Here is a 21,419-nt window from a genome sequence, read left to right as displayed (position 1 = left end):
GGAAACCTAAACGAATGATTTTCAAATGAAAATTTGAAATTATTCAAGTTTCAATTAATACCTATTTCTCGAGAAGTTTTATGCGATATCTAATTTATCAAACTCGCGCCAGCTGTTAAACGGTAGGAACGGTTCATGTTCTAACAAACGCGTCTTCAAACGACAATGACATAACAGCAGTTCGAAATCTTTTAAATCGTAGATCTGGAAATGAAAGATTATCGGGCCGTGATTCATGAAATGACTGTTCTCTTCGATTGAAATAGATGCGCTTTTAGTTTCTGTTTTATCGAGTCTATCGACTGAAGTACGCTACGTTGAAGTGGACGAAATTATATTTTGTATATCATTTTTAAAATCATTTCCTGGATTGCATAAATTCAGGCGATATGTTTTTCATTTAGAAATGGTCTATTATTGTAAAAGATGTTCAGTTACGCGAACTAATGGATAAAGTATTTTTCGTACATTGTATTAAACAATTTATCAACTCTTCGTATTTTCTAATTTGACAAAATCCAAAATATCTGTTTCTTAAAAGCAAAGCGTTTTAGTCAAAGAAGACGGTCACTTCATAGATCGCAATCGACTATTCGTGAAAACTGGACAAACATTTAATATCGTAAAGACACATCTTAGAGCTATTTCTTTGAGCTATTTAAGAAAGTTAGGCAACCGTTTCTCGATACTAGATAATCGATAGTGACTCACGGAGTCTTCAAACCTCGTCGTCCGCTATGTACAGGGTCTCCTCGTGCGGCGAGTAATCTTGGAAACTCTCACTAACAAACCGATCGGTTTTTTGATCGTTCGACCTATGTAGTTCCACCACCAAATGTCCGGTCCTCGACGAGTCGCGTCGCTCATTCTCGTCACGACAGTCCGCCGAGTTTTCCGCACAATTATCCGGTAGGTTCTCCAATTCCGGTTCCTCGAGCAACGCGTCGGCCTCGGTCAGTCCTTCGGAGGAAACGGCGGCGGCGATTTGATCGTCGATATCGATCCCGTGGCTTTCGTCCGAAATGTCCGCACGGCTGCCTTCGGTGTCGACAGAGGTTCTCGTGAAATACTTGAATTCGGCGTCCATTCCGCCGGTCTCGATCACCGCCTGCGTGTTCAGCGAGTGTCTGCTCGACTCTTTGTGGTGTTTATCGAAGGATTGCCTTCTATTGTCGTCCGATCGGGACTGATAGAGCTTCGGTTGACGTTGTCTCTTCAGGTTCTCGCCGCTGCTCGTCCTTGATCTGATTCCCATCTCGTCCGACAGATATCTCGTGCAATCGACGCTGAATCTGTCCACCGACAATTTTCTGCAAGAAATTCGTTTCAGTCATTTTCATATTTTATCGGATCGTCGAAAACGTCTCTCAAGTTTCAACTTTTTTATTAGGCTTGAGGATATGGCAATCTTTGCTGTACGCCATTCTGTTATAACAGTCGATGCATCGGGATTTCGAATTTTATTTCTGAGTCTTTTAAAATAGCTCGAACGATTAACCTTCTGCGAAATGTGTAGGGTTAAATTAACCCCAGAAGTTTTAAAACTGTTTATTTTTAAAATATCAATGCTTGCTTCATTAAAATATCTATTTTTATATATTGTCTATTTTTCACCTGGCTCGCGGAAGATTAAATGAAAATTTAAAAACGCGAACGGTGGGGCATAGAATAATCTTGTAAAAATGTAGAACAATTGTAACTCAGAATTATTTCATAAAATAGTATATATTATAAAATATAATATAAGGTTCTTAATTTGTTAGATTTTTAATATAAAAGTAGACAACATATGTTTCAAGGTATTAGGCTTAAAAGATACACGTGTTATTCAATTAAAAACAGCTTATTTCTTTTAAACGATAACTTATTTTAACAAAAAAATAATTTATGCTCTTTCGCCTGTCCACCAAAGATATTATTAACGTTTGAAAATATATTCCGGTACCTGTAATCTCCCTTTCGGAAGTCGGGGCTCCTTCTGAATTCCAGACTCGCTTTCCGTTGACCCATTGATCTTTCGATCCTACGTTCACTTCCAACTTTATCGAAAGACATTTTATGGAAGCTCGGCGAGGAAATCTTGCGGAAATCTCTGGGAGAGACTTTCATGAGGTCTTTCGTTGCGCCTAACTCCTCGACCAGTCTTATATCTACCGAGTTTCTTTTTCCTGCCATAAAACACTCTAAATGTTTATTATATTCATCGCTGGAAGGATTTAGATAGAAGCACTAAATTTAGCTAATTAGAATTTAAAATTTAGAGAAAAGATTTCCCTTGTCTTATTTAACGTCAATTGTTTTTAGAGTTTTATAAATTTATTTTTAATTTAGTAAGATTTAGTAAATTTATTATCAAGTTATTAATCTAGAGTATAAATTTTTTTACTCGACTATCTTACTTAATTAATTTAAATTTTTATTTGTTTCATTAAGGGCTGCTAATATACTAGGTCGAGGCATAAATAACTTCCAATGCAAGTAAATAGATAAGGGTTCAAGATAAATAAAATAGCAGAAAAAAATAAAGAAAGCAAAATAAATGTCTGACAAAGGAACGGAACTTATTTATGCCTCGTCCTAATAAATAATAAATGTAAATTAAAAATGTCTCATCGTCGCATTGTTTGGTCGCAATTTATTTCTGGAAAACAAAACTTGCGAATTATGATGGTTCGGTAACTGACCTGACAGATTAGGCGAGTAACCGCGAGTATTCGATGACCAAACCGATTCATCCACTTCTTCCACCTTTGTCTGACGAAGTAATTGATGTCGTCTAGCGGTGTCCGACCTGTCCTTCACTTTCAGTGTAATAGGACCTTTATTGGGGATGTGCAAATCCATCGCCATCGAAATTTGGCTGCCGCCCATCTTCTGTTGTTCCAAGCTCTCCCTGCTCGTCTAATCAAATTGTATTAATTATAATATGCATCCTGCAACTAACAATTATACCGCATGCTCGTAACATTACGGTTCACGTTACATTAATTATGCCATGCAGTTGATTAGCTGCAAAAAATGTTTATTTCGTGTAATCGTTTGATCCTCATCGAATTTCAAATTGCATGCGTATAATTAATGAAAAATGATTCCTCGTAAATCATTTATTGCAGAGTACGAGGCATAAGAAAAGGTAGTGCATAAATTGTTTTGTAAAAAGAAACGCTAACATTATTTTCAATTTAATAAGACTAGTATATATTAAACGAGCTTTGAAGTATTATTATATTAATTTTAAACTAATAAAGATACTGAAAATAGAAATAAACCCTAAGTTTACTTTTCAGTTATTAAATAGAACATTTTCATTTTGTATATGAGCCCATAGTTTAGTCTTAATTACGAAATATTAGTTGCAAGAATTATTTTTCATTAAAGTATTATTTTAATTTATAATTCCAACTTATATATAATAGATACTTTTAAATATTCTTCTATTTATAAATAAAGAATGAAATAAATCTTGAAACACTCTCTGTTCGAAATAAAATATTAAAATTATTTGCAATATTTTTGATTTACAATGTATGAAGCTTTGTTGGTTAATTAAATCGTTGATAAATGTAATATTACTATATAATATATAAATATAAATATTACTATATAATATATAAATATAAATATTACTATATAATATATAAATATAAATATTACTATAAAATATATAAATATAAATATGACTATATAATCGTAAGTATAGTTTGATTTTATATACCTGATGCGTGCTGTAGCTAGGATTGTCGACAGACAGTGCATGCCTTTGTAATAATTCTGGATTTAGAAGCGCGCATCCGGCGTACTTCGTGGTTCTTTTGCGGGGCGATTTTTTATCAATTAGCGTGGGCGCGCTGGGACTCTTTTTAATACAATGGCCAGTCTGTTTGTCGTTCAGTTCCTTCGAGAACTGCATAAACTCCGCCGTCAACTGTTTTCTCAAGACCTCGTGGATACTTGGACTTGGACTCCTGTTCACCCTGAACACACCGAGTTGGTGGTCCCATTTAGTCGTCTGACTAGATATAGATCTCCGGTTCCGTTGATTTTTTATACTCTTTATTGTCGACGTTTGATTAAAGCGAAAACGCGCTGGCACCACTTTGGCAGCGTTATCACGAGCCTCGAAGGTCATTACGCAAGCTGCCACTACGATAAATCCTGGAAATTTGCATTGCGTTACTTCTAAACTGAAGCTCAATGAGAAGCATTTTTTAATAATTCGAGAAATAATCTGTAATGATTTTTAAATAATTTCTAATGGCTTCAAAAGAATCCTCTAACGATGTCAAAATAATCACTGATAACATCAAAATAATCTATCAATGATTTTAGATCTCAGAACATAATCTGAACTATTTTCAACTAAATAAATAATTTTTTTTGTGATCGCGAACTTGTCAATTGAAAATAATGATTTCATTCTATTCTTGATTAAGTTTAAGTATTGAGGAACTGTGTTTATTTTTGTGAAAGTTATCCCGGGTCATTAAACACTGTAACAATTTCTTTTATTTTTTAATCTTATATTTTATGGTAGCACGTAAACAATCTATTTTGAAGACTTCAATGTAAACAAAAACATGATTTAATATTTAATAGAGGAAACTGGTTAAATTGATTTTACAAGAGTTCGAACAAAGGCACCCATCACTCTATCTATTAATTTATTATCATATATTATTTTAAAAGACGAGGAAAACCGCAAATAAATATTTAAAACTATTAAAAATTGTATAAATTTGAAGGCTGTGCCTATCATCATTTATATTTTAATGTTGGCTTTGAAATATAATTTTTAAAGTTCATTGCAGCACAGTAATTATAGTTACAATCAATTTTCATGACACTTATTTCGCAATAATTTATTCACAGATCTGTATATCTAATATGTGAGTAGTTCAGTATATTGCTAAGATATAAATCTACTCCACATTACTATTAAATCGTTTCTCGCCTACAAAAATTATTTTGAAGTTTTATCATTATTGTACATTCGTTTATAAACTAAAAAAAATTGCAATACACTGTTTTATAAATATTTCAGGACCAGTAATTTGATCGGTCTATTCATATCTCGGTATCAAGCGCATGACTACTGTGAGCCTCCATAGCTCAGGGGTTAGAGCACTGGTCTTGTAAACCAGGGGTCGAGAGTTCGAATCTCTCTGGGGGCAAACTTTTTTTTATTTTTTTCCCTTAAAATATCTATCAGACACGCATCCGGAGTATTGGTTTTAATAAAAAACCAATAAAAAATTTGTTTCCATGCCGGAAAAATGTTCGGATATTAATTTTTCATATTTAGCTACCGTGCTCCGAAGCCTACATTGCAGGTACGAGTCAAATACATTTTTTTTAAGGCTTCATTAAATTTTATTTGCATATGTAACAACATATAGGTCAAATAATGATTGACATATAAATTAAAATTTCGTGTATTAAAAAATGGGATCAAATTGTGTCTCAAATTGTCGTTCCTTCGATGTTAGTGTTGATCGCAGTAATATTTAACCATATTTGTTAATAATGACAAAACTTCTGTATTTTTAGTTCTTGTTTGCTTTATTTGCAATACATTAAAAAAAGGTACAACTATTAAATATAGTTTGTGAATGGAAAATATAGATACGATTTAAAAGAAACAATATGCATATGATACAGATAATGGATTTTACCTCCTACGCCCATAACAATTGGTCCAGCATAGCTAAGGTTGTTCAGATGGAATCCACGTGACTCATTCTTCACTCTTATTGTTAGATTGCCTCTAACTTCTTGTGCCACGGACAGCTGATCTGCGAAGTAACCTATATGACACGTATCATTAAAAAATCAATTGATTGTTCTGTTAAAGTGACCTTTAAATGGGTAAAATATCAATTAAGTCCTAACTATACTTATAAAAAGACAGTTATTGCATTTGTCACAATTACCAATACAACTCAATTAGTTTAGTTCAAATCAATGAATCTTAATTAACTAACTGATTTACAATTGTAGTTAACTTTAATAATATTACTACAATAGCATCTCTAGTGATCTTTGATTTTTCGTTGTTATTTCGTCGCAAGCCTCATAAATTGCAACATTTGCATACGCAAAGCTTATATGGGAGAAAGGACGAGCACACTTTATCATCGGATAATATCAACGTCAATGCTCATAAAATGACATAATAAATCACACGCGAATTGTGTGCGAAGAGATTGTAATGTTTGAATAAACGATAAGCGTTTCGCGTCACTTTCCTCGCTTCCCGTTAGCCCGAGCACAATAGCTTCGACATGTTTCGCTTGATACGTTTTCGAGAGCAATGATAATTTCGTAACGCCTTTCGAAATACATTACATTTGATAACTATTATAGGTGTATTAATATTCATAAGCGAGAACGTGTACGATTCGAGCGAAATGAAGAGTGGGGAAAGGTCTGGTTGTGAAAGTAGATCTAGCAGTAGCCGTTCCAGTCAGTTAACGGATAAAATCACTTTTCCGCCATTTGCATAATATTCTGAATCACGAATGGGTTTACCGCAGCACGTAGGTAATAATTTCGTACAAAAGAATCTAGTAATTTGCCGGGAACGTTTGTAAAAAGTTGACAGAAATATCAACCGCCATCTAAACACCGTAGATATCAAATCTACTAACAGATCTGAACACGTTCACATATTTCATGAAATTTAATCTACGTATGTGATAATACAGTGTCAAGTATCGGTGTTAATAATTACTTAATTATTGCTTAATTAATTCGATTCGTAAGTTTCTGCCACAGACTTGAGTTATGTCTCTGTCTCGTTAATTAAATGGAAGATAAAGAAGTATTGGAAAAGGCTTAAAGGAACTAATTAGTTTCTAAAAAGTTAAACTTTTTAAATTATGAATTTTAAATTGTGCTTGTTAGACAACTAAATTAAGGTCATTCGAGAATACTACTTAGAAAAATGCTACTATCAGAATGGTACGTGAACAATAAACGTACCATTCTTTTAACTAATAATATTTGCCTTATATTACGCTACGTTCGTTAAATATTTTGTATTGTTTGTAAGAATAGCGGAGCGATTTCTATTTCGTTCGTTACGTTGCAGAATCTACAGCGAATACCATAAAGAAGACCACTACTTTGCAAACGGTTTAGTTTGTGTTCGTGTATGTGATTTGAGAAAATAAAATTCGCTCATTCCGAAAAATACATAGATCATGAAATAATCTAGTGCTACGCATGGTTTACGGTGTTACGCATACTTATTTTGTGAGAACTGTGTCCTGCCGTAAGTAAAAAGCCTGGCGATAGTGAACGCTAAAAATGACTACTCACCTATAGTCGCCATGCAAGCTCCTAAAAGCATTAATAGCAGGCCAATTCCAAGAGCTTCGCAGGCGTACCACAAACACCTTGTTGTCACCTTGTCTCTCACCACCTAGTCAATTTAATTTCATTGTTTCTGTCAACAGTTGTTCAGTATTTTCCACGTGAAATCAATGGAATGTTAGTTGAATAACGTAACAATACACATTTGATCTGTTTAATCGAATGCTTTTCACAAAGAATATTACTAATACCAACAATTTCTGTAATATTAATTCCAAAACATTATTTACAGCTTATTCGTTATGTTACAGAATAATTTTCAAATTCAATTTTAATTCTGTTTGAATTCGGTATATTACAATATTTCTTTATTATATGTACATATGTCTGATTTGAACAACAGTGTCCATGCTGTAAAACTTTGTTACGTTCAAACGTTTACGACTACGTGATAAATCATAGGAAAGTAAGATAAATCTTGTATAATTTAATTTGTCTACAAGTATCGAAGTGTAGAAAAAAGAGGCAACGATTTTCGAAAGGAATGCAACAGCTCTCTACGTTTTGTTATCTACGTGTGTACTGAGTAATCACGTTCGCCGACGGAACAATACGATAGAGTTAATAAAATATTAATCTGAAAAGTTTACAGTCTGGTAGAACTTTTTGGATTTACCTGGACATTCCAGTGCGCTCCCGGACCGCAGGCTCTTCTCTGCGTCCCTTGGTATTGTATGCTTCCTTGGGGCATTTTGCGCTAAAGTTAAATAAATTCTCCGTTATTTACGGCGGACGGCGAGTTTCATTGAAAATTCTATTAGCGAGAGAACGCGGAGAAAAACATTGGCCGGGTATGATTGCATGCAAAAATTCGAGATGAACGGTAGTTAATAATACTAATTGCAAGGTTCTACTGCGGCATTAATAGACTGCGGATCTTCATGCAACAATTTTCTCTGTAGAAAGAAGTAGAAAGTTCTTTGCTTCTACACTAATTTTAAATGACTCGAAATTAGTATACGATTTGGAAAATAAACTATTGAAGTTTAAAGCATTTAAGTCTACTATTTAATACATCGCCATAACTTTGTCATAAAATACAAATTGCGTACTCTATTTATTTATATTCCTAACAATCAATCTTAAAAAATATTTCTATTTTTTTTAATAAAAATTGCTTGCATCAATTGGAAATAATTGGAATATTGAAATTATAAGTTTCTCAACATTTTCATCTTTTTCGAAGCAGAGGCTGGCTGGAGTTTTAATAATGCGGGAACGAAACACGAATACAAGGCGGAATTGAGGTTCTTTGTTATAGAAATATGTATAACACAAAATTATATATGATGTACCATTAGAAGGTCATTCTAGCTCGACATACTGTAAAAGTGGATAATAAATTGTGAAGTTTTTAAATAGTGCTCTTAATTATGATGCATGTCATCTATGGCGTATTTTGTTAAATTTATTATTTTTATCGTAGGATATTAATCGAAAATAATAAACCAGTTTTATTACGCTAAGATATTATACATATAGCTCGTAAGATGAACCAGTTACGCTACGTTAAATCGATTTGCTGTGTCATTAACCTTGATTTCTCACCAATTTAATTTTCGTAATTACATCTCAATGTTTGAGGCCACCTTTAATAAGTATAAGAGCATCAAAATATTGAAATTGACTTATATTAATTATTCAGAAATAACTTATGGACAGTTAAAATTGTTACTTGCAAATTAATATTTCCCAGATAATATACTATCAATTTACAAATATACATACGTTCAGTAAAATTTTACAAATTAATTAATAGATGAAAACCTTTTTCTAACAAAATTACTTTTGATTATATACAAACCATAACTAAAGAAACTAAGAAATAATTAAAAATACATTTTAATTTACATTCCATTTGAACATCTACAATTTTATCCAATTTTGATATTTTGGAGTGCAGCTGTATGATCGAACAGAAAATAACACAATTATTCATAGATATTTAAGCATCCTGATTAATTTATTTATACGCGAAATCGTGTTGGGTTTCACCGATTGAAATTTGATTCGAAATTAATTCATTTATTTCCTGGCTACGGTCGTCAAGTGTTCGTGCACCGTTACGCGAAACTGTAGCGCACGCGTAAAAATAGCGTGCTTTTTATTTACACATAACGGTGACTTTTGCATAATAAATTGCCCATTGCCTCGTTTCATTTAGCGGAGGAACGACACTCCTCGCCTTGCGACGCGAGGTTTAATTCAACTTCGCGATACACGCATATAGTACCTGCTCTACAGCCTCTACCACCCTCGCCCATTCATTCACTTTTACATAAGAGCCGGGTAGCTACAGTCAGCCGTGCACAATGTGTACATGTAACATTATCTGCCAGCGAGCAATGTGTGCGTGGCCATACTCCTGTCTAATTCACACACAGCGGATAGAGAAGCATTGTTCGCTCCTGTTTCGTATCTTTGAGCGTGGAAAGTTCGCGTTTTCCATCGATCCAAATCCTTCTTTACGGCTTCACCCGCAATCTCTCTTTACTACTGTGAAACTTCCCTATATTCCCGACCACAGGCCTACCAAGATTTCGTGATCCATCACTCTTCCCGATAACACTTTTAACGGTGCGCCCGAAGCGAGCCGGAGTTGCTAAATATGTGCCGCTCACCTAAATCGTAGTTTGCTAAGTAATTCGCTCTTGTTCGTCGTACGCAACGTTTAGAGACAGATACACATGGCACGCCGTGTCGGGAGTAAAAATAATTGCTACGACGAAGCGTTAATTCTAAAACTGCATTCACGTTTTAGCTTAAAATAGATCGTATGTGTTGTATTTATGCAATATTGTAAACAAGAAAATAAACAGAATGTTTAATAGAAGTAATTTGGATGGTTTTAGAACAGTTACAAATCGTACGTAAATTATTTCTTTTTATTATATATGATCTTCCAGTGTTATAAAGGTTAACTTCGTTTTTTAATATATTAAATTCATACAACGCTCTTGTTGAACTTTTTTATAATTTCAAGCTATTACGAGATATTTGCTTTAACATTTATGGACGGACACCCTGTATATACGATAATTTATTTATCGGAATAATTTTTCGGGAGTGAAGAGTTGTGAATGAGATCTTTGTAAAGGTTTATTTAAGTACTTTGAATAATATTGCAGTAAATCACATTTAAGATATGATGAAGATTAAAAGAATGTTGCTATGTCGACATTTTTCAATATATTAAAGCCGCTAAGTAAAGAAAGTTGTAATTGAGAATATTCATTTAATTTATTAGCTAGTGCGGCCACAACAATGGTAGACGACATACCTGGCGAGTCGTTACAACCCCAAAAGGTTTAATTACTTTATGACTGGGAAACTCCGTAATCTTCGACTCCAATAAATGAACAACACACGTGACAGACCCACGAGAGTGAATAATTGAAATATAGAAATAAATCACGCCATTGATGACCGAAACAATACTAAGACCCTCTGTGGAGCTTCTTATTCTTCAATTTAAATTCCTGTATACACACCCCCGTCCAATTAGAAAACGCTATATTCTTCTACCAAATTTCATTCACAGAGTACATAAAGAAGTTGCTGCTTTCGTATTGATTAATCACTGTCGGAACTTCTTCACTGAAAGTGTTGTATATTTTTATTTCAAGTTTAGTAATTTCAAGTAAGTTTTAGACAAATATTGCACTTTCTAAGACTAAAATAAAGTAATATTACTGTAATTGCAAAGTATTTCCATTATCTGTCGATGTCTCGATCCAATGACGTGTATTTTTTAGATTTTTCTATACGTTTGAACTTGATATTGCGGTTGTGTATAGTCGCGTTGATAGCATTTGCGGTCCTGTTTGTTTTATCGATTAGGACAATCACTGGTCTGTTTGCTACGATTGTTTTGTCTGCCAGTACTGTCAGTGGTTACGCAATACATTTAGTATCTTGTGATATGATTATTATATCCCTTGTGAACAGAGAGCAGTCGTTTAAATATTGAATTATAGAAACAGAATACATATAATGTAAAAACAGTATAATATAGAAAATATAGTATAGAAAAAGATATATAATATAGGGACTATAATATAGAAGATGATGTATAATATGGGAACTATAATTTAGAGAAAGATATATAATATAGAAACTATAATATAGAAGAATATAATATGGAAACTATAATATGAAAAAAGATACATAATATACAAACTATAACATACAAGAAGATATATAATATCGACACTATAATATAGAAAACGGCACATAATATACAATAGAAACAGAGTATAATACGGTCATGTTAAAAATAATGCTAAATTAATGAATTTTTCTTGAGAATATAGAAAGCATTGAGAAAGCTGGCTAATTGGGAACACTGGCTAATTTCATATTGCCAAAAACATAAATAATATTTCAGTACGAACGAGCTGGCAATGAATAGAATCTCTTTACAACCGCACAGGTATTCTCCGACTACATGTTCTATCTTTAATCCGGTGAATGGTAAGAGAGGAGGAAGACAGGAACGAGCATTCAGCCAATTTACTAAAATCGATTCCACGGTTCAGTATTACCTGTTACTTGCTCTGGACGATATTTTAAGCAAGGTATAATTGTAATTTCAAGCAGAGAACCGTTATATTAATTCCAAGAACGTTGTTCACTTGTTATTAACTTTGTTAATTAGAGCGTGCGTTGCCAATCTCCGAAATTATAAACGAGTAATTTAACAAGTGAAATAACAAGATTAATTGTTTCAATGACTCATTCCTCGAAATAATGAGACTTCGATGCATGATCCATTTTTTCTAAGTATAATATGCTTTAAGTATGTATAATATTATAAAAAATTTCTGCACACAAAGTGATTGAAGAAAGAAAATTATATTATTATTGTGAAGATAAAAGAAGCGCTTTAGTTGCAAGGTAGACAATAATTAGACTATAGATGCTTATGCAAAATTAAATGTGCTTCTTAATTATTTTAATAATTAAATGCAACATTTTTAAATTATTTGAATGCCTTTATTGTATCGTATTTGATCTACTAATTCTTGTTATAAATGCATAAAATCCGTAGTCTAACAATAGCATACTTTAATATAAAGTAACATTTAAAAACTGTTCTCGTTTTCAAGAACTAAAAATTACTTTCTTCATTGAGGTGTTACACGAAAAAGTATAGTACATTGACACTGTTTAAAGGGCACTTTGAATCTTTGGAAAGTATTTTCACCTTGAAACTTATATATAGTGCAATTATTATAATAAATGGAAATGGATAACAGCAGTCACGCACTCGAGATTACTTCATTGCGTGATTAAAAAGTTGTATTGCCCGCGTGAATGCCGAGAGTTATAAATTCTATACCGCAGATAACAGCTCTATTGTCCTGTACGAGAGATTAATGTTTTCTTCGTGGCAGCTAGAAAGTTCTTGCTGCACGTTTTCTGCTTGCGAACTTGATGTTTTATTTAGGCAACAGAGTGGCTGCATAAAAGATCTAGATCATTTTCTTGCCACGAATTTCGTCACGAGTACTAGGAATAATACAACCATGTGCACTGCTGACGAAATAATTCACTGTCACGTGTGCTGTCGACTCCTTAACTGAACAATGAATTTTGAAAAAAATATTCGCAAGTCAGAGAAGACTGGTATTATTTTATAAGATTGAGCTAGACAAAATGCTGTGAATTGTTTATCTCACTCAAATAATTTTACCTAAGAAGTTAGTACCTCTTGACCCTAAAACTACCCCATTTCGTCTTTTTCGGTATAAATAATATCGTGGAATTAAGGTTGATTCGAAATAAAATCTTGATAATCGAAATATTATTTATTATTTCTAAAATATAAAATAGCAAAACGGTGAGATATAGTTTCAGGAAAATATTTAACAAAATTATATCGGCAATCAAAGGGTGAAGCCATCTCTTAAGTGTAGTTTTATCTTTATACTTAACTGTAAGGGCTGTTTTCATCTTTTTAACATGAATGGTGGCAAATAAAAGAAAGATTTATAAAAATCAGTGATATCAACTAAAGCACATCATGAAACTGCATTTATTGCATCTGCAGATTCTTGAAATTAAGCAAAGAATATAAATTAACAAAGTCTAACTGCATTTTTATTTTCAATGAATAATCTCTTAGCTGACGAAGCAATCTTTTCCTTAATTATAATTTATGTAAAGCGACGTACGAATATGAGAATTCTCAAAAAAATCCACAGTCTACCCATTTGTACTGTTTTTTAATTGAAAATATATAAACAATAGCTCCAAAGTATCAAAATTTAATTAGGTTTTAAAGTGTAACGAAATCATAAAAATATTTAAAATTTAACACAATTGCTGTGTGGGTTATCGTATTTATCGACTACTTTAAAATTTCGAATATATTAGATTCTCATAAATTGTAAGTTTTACAATTTAAAGAATAAGACGCAATAAGAATCACTTTACTGTGCATTCAGCTCGAATTCGACAATGGCGGAGGAGGAGGAATCGAAGATAATAACGTATAAAATATACACAGGCCGGCTGAATAGGATAATGCGACTTGAGCCGTCGGATGGATTCAATTTTGTTTGCGTTAAAAAGCGTGTTTCATAATGGAGGGAACGTTCTCCAATTTTAACATGCGCTACCTGAATATACTTTTCATTGTGGAAAGCCTTCGTTTTAGCTTCATTGTGGGCACGGACAATGGCATCACCGGAAATAAAGCGAGGATTTGCAATTCATGAAAAGATTCACGACAATTAAAGCGATTAAAGCCGGACTTTTAAATCCCCTTGCTGACTATTATGCCGTGTGTAAGGACCCGTGTTCCAGAGTGTAATGCGCGAGACATGTATTCTTGAACCCCCCCCTCCCGAATTAAGTTTTAAATGTGTTCGACGCGTATCCCCCGACCGTGCATCATCATTATCTCTGTATTGAATCCGGGAAGAATGGGATTTCGGTTTTAATCCACCGACTTCTGTTTGAAACGAGGGTATCTGGAAGGAGGAACGGGTCTTTCGCTTTCTGCGGAATTGTAAATGTAGATGCAAGCATCTTTTGTGATTATTCCGTGCAGATTTGTTTACTAAAATTATCTTTCTTTTTATTTATTTTATTAAAATTATATTCAGTTCATAGATAGAGCGATGCATATTCTGTAAGTAGAGTTTAATTATTTAATTATTTAAAATTTTAATTGTAACTCGCATCTTTTCACTTTAAGTAAAATAAAGATTTCAAATATTACTTAAACGAAATGATAAATTTCAGCATCGCTTTTAAATAATCGCAATTGATTAGAATTTTTACAGCGACCTGCTTTTGTTACTGAATTAATGTTACTGAATTAATGTTACTGAAAGAATTGTTATGAAATGATAGTTTTTCTCTTCCTTAAAAAACAGAAATTATAAATAAATTGAACTGAATAAAATAAATGATACTTTTCTAATAACTCTGATAAGTTATTAATACTGTAACAATACGATTTAACAATGAAATATTGTAACCGTATCGTTCTAGTCTTCTTACGTCTCCACAATTTTACATAATTTAAATATCAGCTATTCATTATGGATACACAGTCAACTAATTCTAACGGAACAACAGCAACCGATGCTTCAGAATGCATTTCAATGAAACTCTTTCTTTCACATTAAACCGAGCATGCCAAGTTAAAACAATTTCCAATGTCATTGAATTTTCAAAGCTTCCTCTTTAAACAATTTAAATTCCCAGACGGAATGAAAGATTGAATGCAATAAAGTAAAACGACGGCGGAGGAAATAAACGAAATGGTTAAATTCAAGTAGAAATTTCGTTCAGCTTATTATGCATAGTTTTTATAACAATCGTAATTTGTAGACAGCGATTGTTATTGTAAATTCTTATATTTATACGTAATATTACAAAAATTAAAATTCGAGGAATGTTTCTTTCGTAAATTAGAATATTAGAACGTTAAATTAGAACATTAATTGTTGTAAAAAGAATAGAAAATTCCTATTAGACTTTGTTAATTTATATGTATAGTTTTGCATTTGAAAAATTAATAGATATAAATGCATGCAGGTTTATTATACATATAGCGATAGGAAATGCCGATTATAACGCGATAAAATGTTCGAAGACATCGACGCGCAAGGAGACATTGCTTTCCGCAAAGTCGCGCATTTTCGCTGCCCGTATTCTTTCCGGAGACATTAAAGTCCCGAGTGCTCAAGGTATTAAAACCGTGAAACTTCATTTCGCATCGTCGGCCGCGGCGGAGGACGGAGAAAACGCCTCCATTATTTCGGCTGCGGCCGGATGATAAAATATGCACATGGTACAATGGCCAGACGCGTGGTCCATAAGATCCCCAAAGTTACCATTATGTTTGCCGCGCGGACCGCGCTCGCATTATCTCTCTTTAAATTTCTTATCTCGCGTTCCGCCTGAACATTTCCCGTTTGCACAGTCTACACAGCGGGAGACGAGCTTTAATCTCTAAAGGCCGTATCGTTTTTTGAAACGTTGAAAGCATTCTTCCTCTGTTTCGCACGAGCGAAGGAAGTGGAGCTTCGGTATTTGCGTTTATAGATCCTCGAGGATTGCAAATAATTTTTTTTGTCCGAAAGGCGGAACGTTTGACAACGCTCGCATTCCGGTTGTGCAAATAGAAATGGGTCGGTTTCAACCAGAGCTTGAATTTAATTGTAATTTCACTGTAAATTTTTACCTCTGAATTAGTTCTTTTTCTGGTTTGGTTTATTTTTACGTTAACGCTTCAATTCTGTTGCAGTACAATTGATTCAAACCCTGAAGGAACATTTATTTTTTCATTGATAGTTTAAAGTAAAGCACGGAAGTTTATACTATTTTTCAATTTATTTAACAATGTAGATATATGTAGGTATATGTTCAGTTTTCAGCATTTAGTTTTAGTTCACATCTCTCATATATCTTAGCATTTAGTTAATATCTTCCAAAGTATTTTCTAAGTATAATATATTACAAATTGAAAATATATTTATATTTATATTACACAAATTGAATATATACTTTTATATTTCTAATAAATTCAATATTCTAATATGTCTATATTTAAATAATATCCTCCGTATGAGTTGATTACTTTGAATACGAAATATGTGGAATGAATAAAAATAAATGTATGAGAAGGTTTTAGTGAATTTATAACTATTTCTTAAAAATAGAAAAGTTAAAAGTGAAGGGAATAACTGCTCGGAAACGATTGAAAATTTAAACAGTTTCATTCGAGCCCTTCCTACCGTTAAATTAGATACACCCACACGTTTCCTCGAACCTCCGCTAATATTTAACGTTTCTTTTAATTTCAGAGCTTCCTCCTCTCGATTCTCTCGACAAGAATGGAATCTATGCGGTTGCAAATATAAGACGCGCATTGAAGTCAGGCACTAGTCCTAGGTATTTCAAGAACGGGTGAATACGTGTTTGAAATCGTCAACGGCGCTACAAGGCACACGATTCGCGGCGCTATAGATACGTCACTCATTCCGTGTTCCGATAAATGGCCCTTCGGATAATTGAAATTCGAGGAAACTGGAATTTCCGTCGAGGAATTGCATATATTCAGCAAATATATATCAAGCGTTGGATAGAGAATTTTATAAAAATTGTCTGCTATCAGAATTTTGTAAAAAATTTTTATATTGTTATTTTAAGATCTATTTTAACACTTTACTGATCACTAGCCTATAAATTAACTTTTTAACGCGACCTGTAAATCGGTTGCCATGACAACCAATAATTTGGCTATCTGTTATTGAGGTATGTATTATTATTAGTATAATCAGTATTTTTTAAAATAATAAACGCCTTTCATGATCAATGAAATAAATAAAAAATGTTTATGGCCGAATGACCAATCGGTAAATGGTTAAACTACTTTGAAATATCGACGCGAAGTAAAAATGAAAAGATCCATTGTATCTGAAGTATGATATACGTCGCAAAAAGTACAGTAATTCACATATAAATAATCGAATAAAATAAACTGATACAACTATAACTTTTCGTTATCATCTTCTAGAATTATTTGATACAAAAAAGTTGCCTTTCTAAAAGTTAAAAGTTCACTTTCTGTGACATTACGCAACTTTGAAACTATAGAAATTTTTTGTACCGAATTTTATATTGTGATATATTATGAATAACAAGATCACAATACAGGATTCGTAGCCAGGCGACATTAGGAGCGTCGTAGGTTCGTTAATTGCATGCTTGAAACCAGAGCATCTGATGGCGATATTCGCAGAGAAATCATTTCCTCTCAGAAATCCCTTTCTTATCTTGACGACTACGTTAACAAGCAAAGCTGTCGCATCTGGGGCAGCAAAATCCAAGAGATGCACAAGAACAATCTCGACAACCGAAACGTACACTCTTCATAGCATTGTACAAAAAGAGGGAATTATTGTTTTGCCGTCATTGTGCTTCACGCGTATGCATTAATTGTAATTCATCACAAGACTACGAATTTTATGCATTTATAACAAACAAGACTCGGTCAAATATAAAATTTTAATGTCGTTAACATTATTTTGAGGATAACAAGCTACATTATTTTAAACTTATTATAATTACTAAAGGAAGAGGAACGTTCTCAATTAATTTATGTTTCCTACAATTAACTTAAACAATTTTTATTTTGCTTAAAGATCCGCAGATTCTATAAACTGTGTTCTTAACTTTATAAAAAAAATAGAATAAGTTCTTTCCAAGCGTAAAAGATTATTCAAGAGTTTCAAAGAAGAATTATTAAAGCTACCCTTTTGCGCCTTGTTTATCCCAAGAAACTTTGTTATAATAACTAATTATAGAAATTGATTTTCAACTTTGATAAACAAGTTATGTCACTTATACATAATCAACGTAGCATTCAAGGTGTCAACAATCGTTCGAATAATTATCACTCTGTTATACAACTATTAAAACGTGGATGCGCGCATGAAAAGCGTCGATTAGCTATTCAGTTCCTGGTGATTAACTTTAGTGAAAATTGTGCAACATGGCGTGATAGGAAGATCAATAGATCTCTTAATTAACGACTAACTGTACCAGTAGAGTTAACCCTTTTCACTCGAAGCCATTTCAATTACAAATCTAAAATAATATTTCTGGCTTCTAGTATTTCCATTTTATATAACAAAATTCATTCTATGTATATTAAATTGAGTCTCGTGACTCATATAACAGTTACTATTTCAACAATTTTTTAAATCGAAGCTTTGGCAATATCTATAAAAATAATTTTGCAACGTGTTACGACAATTTTAATGGCGCTGTAAAGTCGCCACTCGAGTGCAAAGGGTTAAATACTATTCCAACTGCATCACGCAGGTACTTGGATCCTCGTAATTAATTTCAACAGAAAAATTGTGCAATTGAGCGTGGTAAGAACATCATTTTTAAATGAATTGCTATTAAATGTGTGGTATACAAAAATTAATAAATGAATGTACAAATGGAGCTAAAGATTGATGCAATTGAATCGCGTAGCTTCTTAGCACCTGCTGATTCATTTCAGCTGAAATATTGTTCAATTGAGTGCGATGAGAATGTCACAGCTATAGTTAAAGTACCATTGAAAGCGTGTTACACAAAATGCGAGCTAAACATTGATGTAATATTTCGATCTCTTCATGTAACACAGAATTTGACAGCAACTTACTTCGACTAAATATATTTTAAATGGTATCTTCATATCTAATTATTATTTCAAAAAGAGTTTATTCGCCAAATTTTGTATTACATAAGATGAAAGTATTTGTAGTGTATTTACTACTTCAAAAATTTATTTTTAGCTCCTGATGATTGAGTCAACAGAAAAATTAACCCTAAACCTGCTATATCAAAATGACAGTCTCTATGTTGCTGAGATCATAAAGATTCGTTTACAGAAAATAACTGAAAGAATTCGTTGATCCAAATGTTTATAATAAAAACGGTTATTAATTCCTTGTACTATAATGACGTGTCAGACTCGCGATTTTCATGAAAGATTTACTAAATACGCGAATATTATTAATTTATTTTAAGTCGAAATCAAATTTATTCTTCTGTTATCAAAGTCCAAAACGAAAGTATATAATTACAATAAAAAAAAAAACAAGAATTGTCCGGTCTTATTAAGGAAAATATTAAGGACAAATAAGTGCTAATCAATGCAGCGTGAAAAGAATCGTAGTGCAAGGGGTTAAATAAATTAAATTAATTCAGCATAGTCGTTCTTACAAAGAAAAACATGTCACTTTAGTACTCGACAGGTTTAGTGTTAATCGAATGGGAACAATTTCGGTTCTACACGCGATGCGACACCGAACACGTTAAAAAGCAACCGACGAACAGTCAGAAGCGCCCGTTTCCCGACCGTCGAACGAGACACAATTCCGGCGAACGAGAGAAAAAAAAAATATTACTCACCTAGCCGCCTCTACAGACTCATTATCACACCATCGTCATCCACTCTTCCGTCTGCCGGCGAAGCGTGGTTCCGAGTGTTCGAAACAGTCAGTCGTAAAGCACTCGGCCGAGCACCGTCAATTTCCGCGATCACACGGAAGCGAATGGCCGCTAGGAGACCCTAGGAGCGGTTAATCATAGGGAATTGTCCGAGCTCGGTTGGAAATTGGCGCGGGTCGAGCGACGGTGCTGGTTTATTTTTCTTGCAGCACATGGCGCGTCGCAAATCATTCCGCGGCGGGATCCCCGTCGTCGAGGAGACGAGCGTGAAACGCACTCAGACTCGCGGCCCTTGAATCGCGTTTGCCGTTTCAACGATCCCACTTCGGGTTTCCCTCTAATTACGGGATTAACGCGGCGTGTCGTCGTCGTCGCCGTCGTCGAGCAGACGCCAATTAGTCCACCTGGACACCTGATCCTCGAAGCCGTAGCCGGGTCGCGACGTTCAGCGTATCGCGGTGATGCCGGGCTGGTTTCGTTCCGTTGCTCTCGCCGGCGGACACGCATCCTCCACGTGCAATTATTTCGGAAATATTGATTCGCTCCTGTTGCAGCGTGTTTAGAGCCGTGTAATTAGGGCGGCCGGCCGAGCTTTCGAAGGGCGGCCAATTATTTTCGGCCGCCGAGCTGCACAAGACCTTGCACGCCTCGCCGTTTACCGCTGACAAATCGTCGTAATAGTACCGTCATTACGGAAATATGATCCGCCCTGTCTCGACACGTGTCCCCAGCGTACACCCAATTGACCTTTCTAGAAAGATACCCGACCTGTCCAATAAAATCGTTTCTGCTCATCGTGTTTCCCCGTTGTCGCGATCGTTTCCCGATCGAACGTTCACCATCGAAAACCACGGGAGTTTTGCCGACGGTTTTACGGTCTCATAGAATCTCTTAATCGAGCGGCCGACCGTGCGGTCGGTGCTCGTGTAGAACGTTTCACCGCGGATGAAATTGACCGGGAATTGAATCGCGTTGCGGCGCAACTGTGAAGACCGTTTCGCCCGCGGTTCGTCGGTTGCTCTAATTCAGCAACCCGCTCATTTCGTATTTTCCGACTCGGTTCATTTGCATCGATCCGCGGCACGGTCCCTTTCTCCCTGCCAACACTTCCGACGAGAACTCTTCTGTCTCGAGAACTTATTGTGCGAACGCTCTTTTACTCTCGTTCCGCGAAGACCGCGCGCAACAACCTCCGGCACCGGTTCGCTTCAATAGCTTCGCGTCTAACGCGCGATCCTCGAGGCACGAGGAGACCGCTTTATCAGCGATTTCCAAGCTCCGTTCTCATCGGCTCAAAGGGCCACGCGGATAAGCCCCGCATAATATATGATGGCTCGAATAGCCGGAGCAACGCCGATCCAACGTCGCGAGGACGCACTTTTCGTCTCTTTCTTCTTTATCCGAAAAACGTACACCGTTGCACGAGCATCCTGTTGCTCTCGTCGGCCGGAATTTCACCGATTTCCGCGCAAGCCTTCGAGCCTCGAGCTCACTCGAGCGACGAGCTCCGTCGCCGCGGAAACGCTTGATACGATAACAGCACTGTTTTCATCGCGACCACGATCCCCGTTATTCTT

The 21,419-nt window shown here is 34.6% G+C and overlaps 1 protein-coding gene and 1 non-coding gene across 2 annotated transcripts; one reads left to right on the top strand and one right to left on the bottom strand.

Annotated features, from left to right (window-relative positions):
* Positions 1-718: 718 nt before the first annotated feature.
* On the bottom strand, positions 719-20,015 carry LOC144469075 (uncharacterized). Its single transcript, XM_078178977.1, has 8 exons — positions 19,804-20,015; positions 7,991-8,071; positions 7,321-7,423; positions 5,673-5,804; positions 3,716-4,155; positions 2,685-2,901; positions 1,946-2,168; positions 719-1,310 (listed from the first exon to the last, which is right to left on the bottom strand). Exons 2-8 carry the CDS (start codon positions 8,063-8,065, stop codon positions 719-721), a joined length of 1,782 nt encoding a protein of 593 aa, XP_078035103.1. The 5' UTR covers positions 8,066-8,071; positions 19,804-20,015.
* Positions 5,099-5,171, top strand: Trnat-ugu (transfer RNA threonine (anticodon UGU)). The gene has a single exon. It is a non-coding gene; the product is annotated as a tRNA-Thr (tRNA).
* Positions 20,016-21,419: the final 1,404 nt, after the last annotated feature.

The sequence above is a fragment of the Augochlora pura genome, chromosome 4, assembly GCF_028453695.1.
Source record: "Augochlora pura isolate Apur16 chromosome 4, APUR_v2.2.1, whole genome shotgun sequence".
NCBI lineage: Eukaryota > Metazoa > Arthropoda > Insecta > Hymenoptera > Halictidae > Augochlora > Augochlora pura.
The sequence above is the reverse complement of the archived record's forward strand: the minus strand, read 5'-3'. Positions and strand labels throughout refer to the sequence as shown.

Excerpts from the sequence above, each read along its gene's own strand:
- LOC144469075 (XM_078178977.1), bottom strand. The coding sequence starts at position 8,065 with ATGCCCCAAGGAAGCATACAATACCAAGGGACGCAGAGAAGAGCCTGC. Across the intron at positions 5,805-7,320 it reads AGCTTGCATGGCGACTATAG|GTTACTTCGCAGATCAGCTG; the intron begins GTGAGTAGTCAT and ends CGTGTCATATAG. Across the intron at positions 4,156-5,672 it reads AATTGTTATGGGCGTAGGAG|GATTTATCGTAGTGGCAGCT; the intron begins GTAAAATCCATT and ends GCAAATTTCCAG.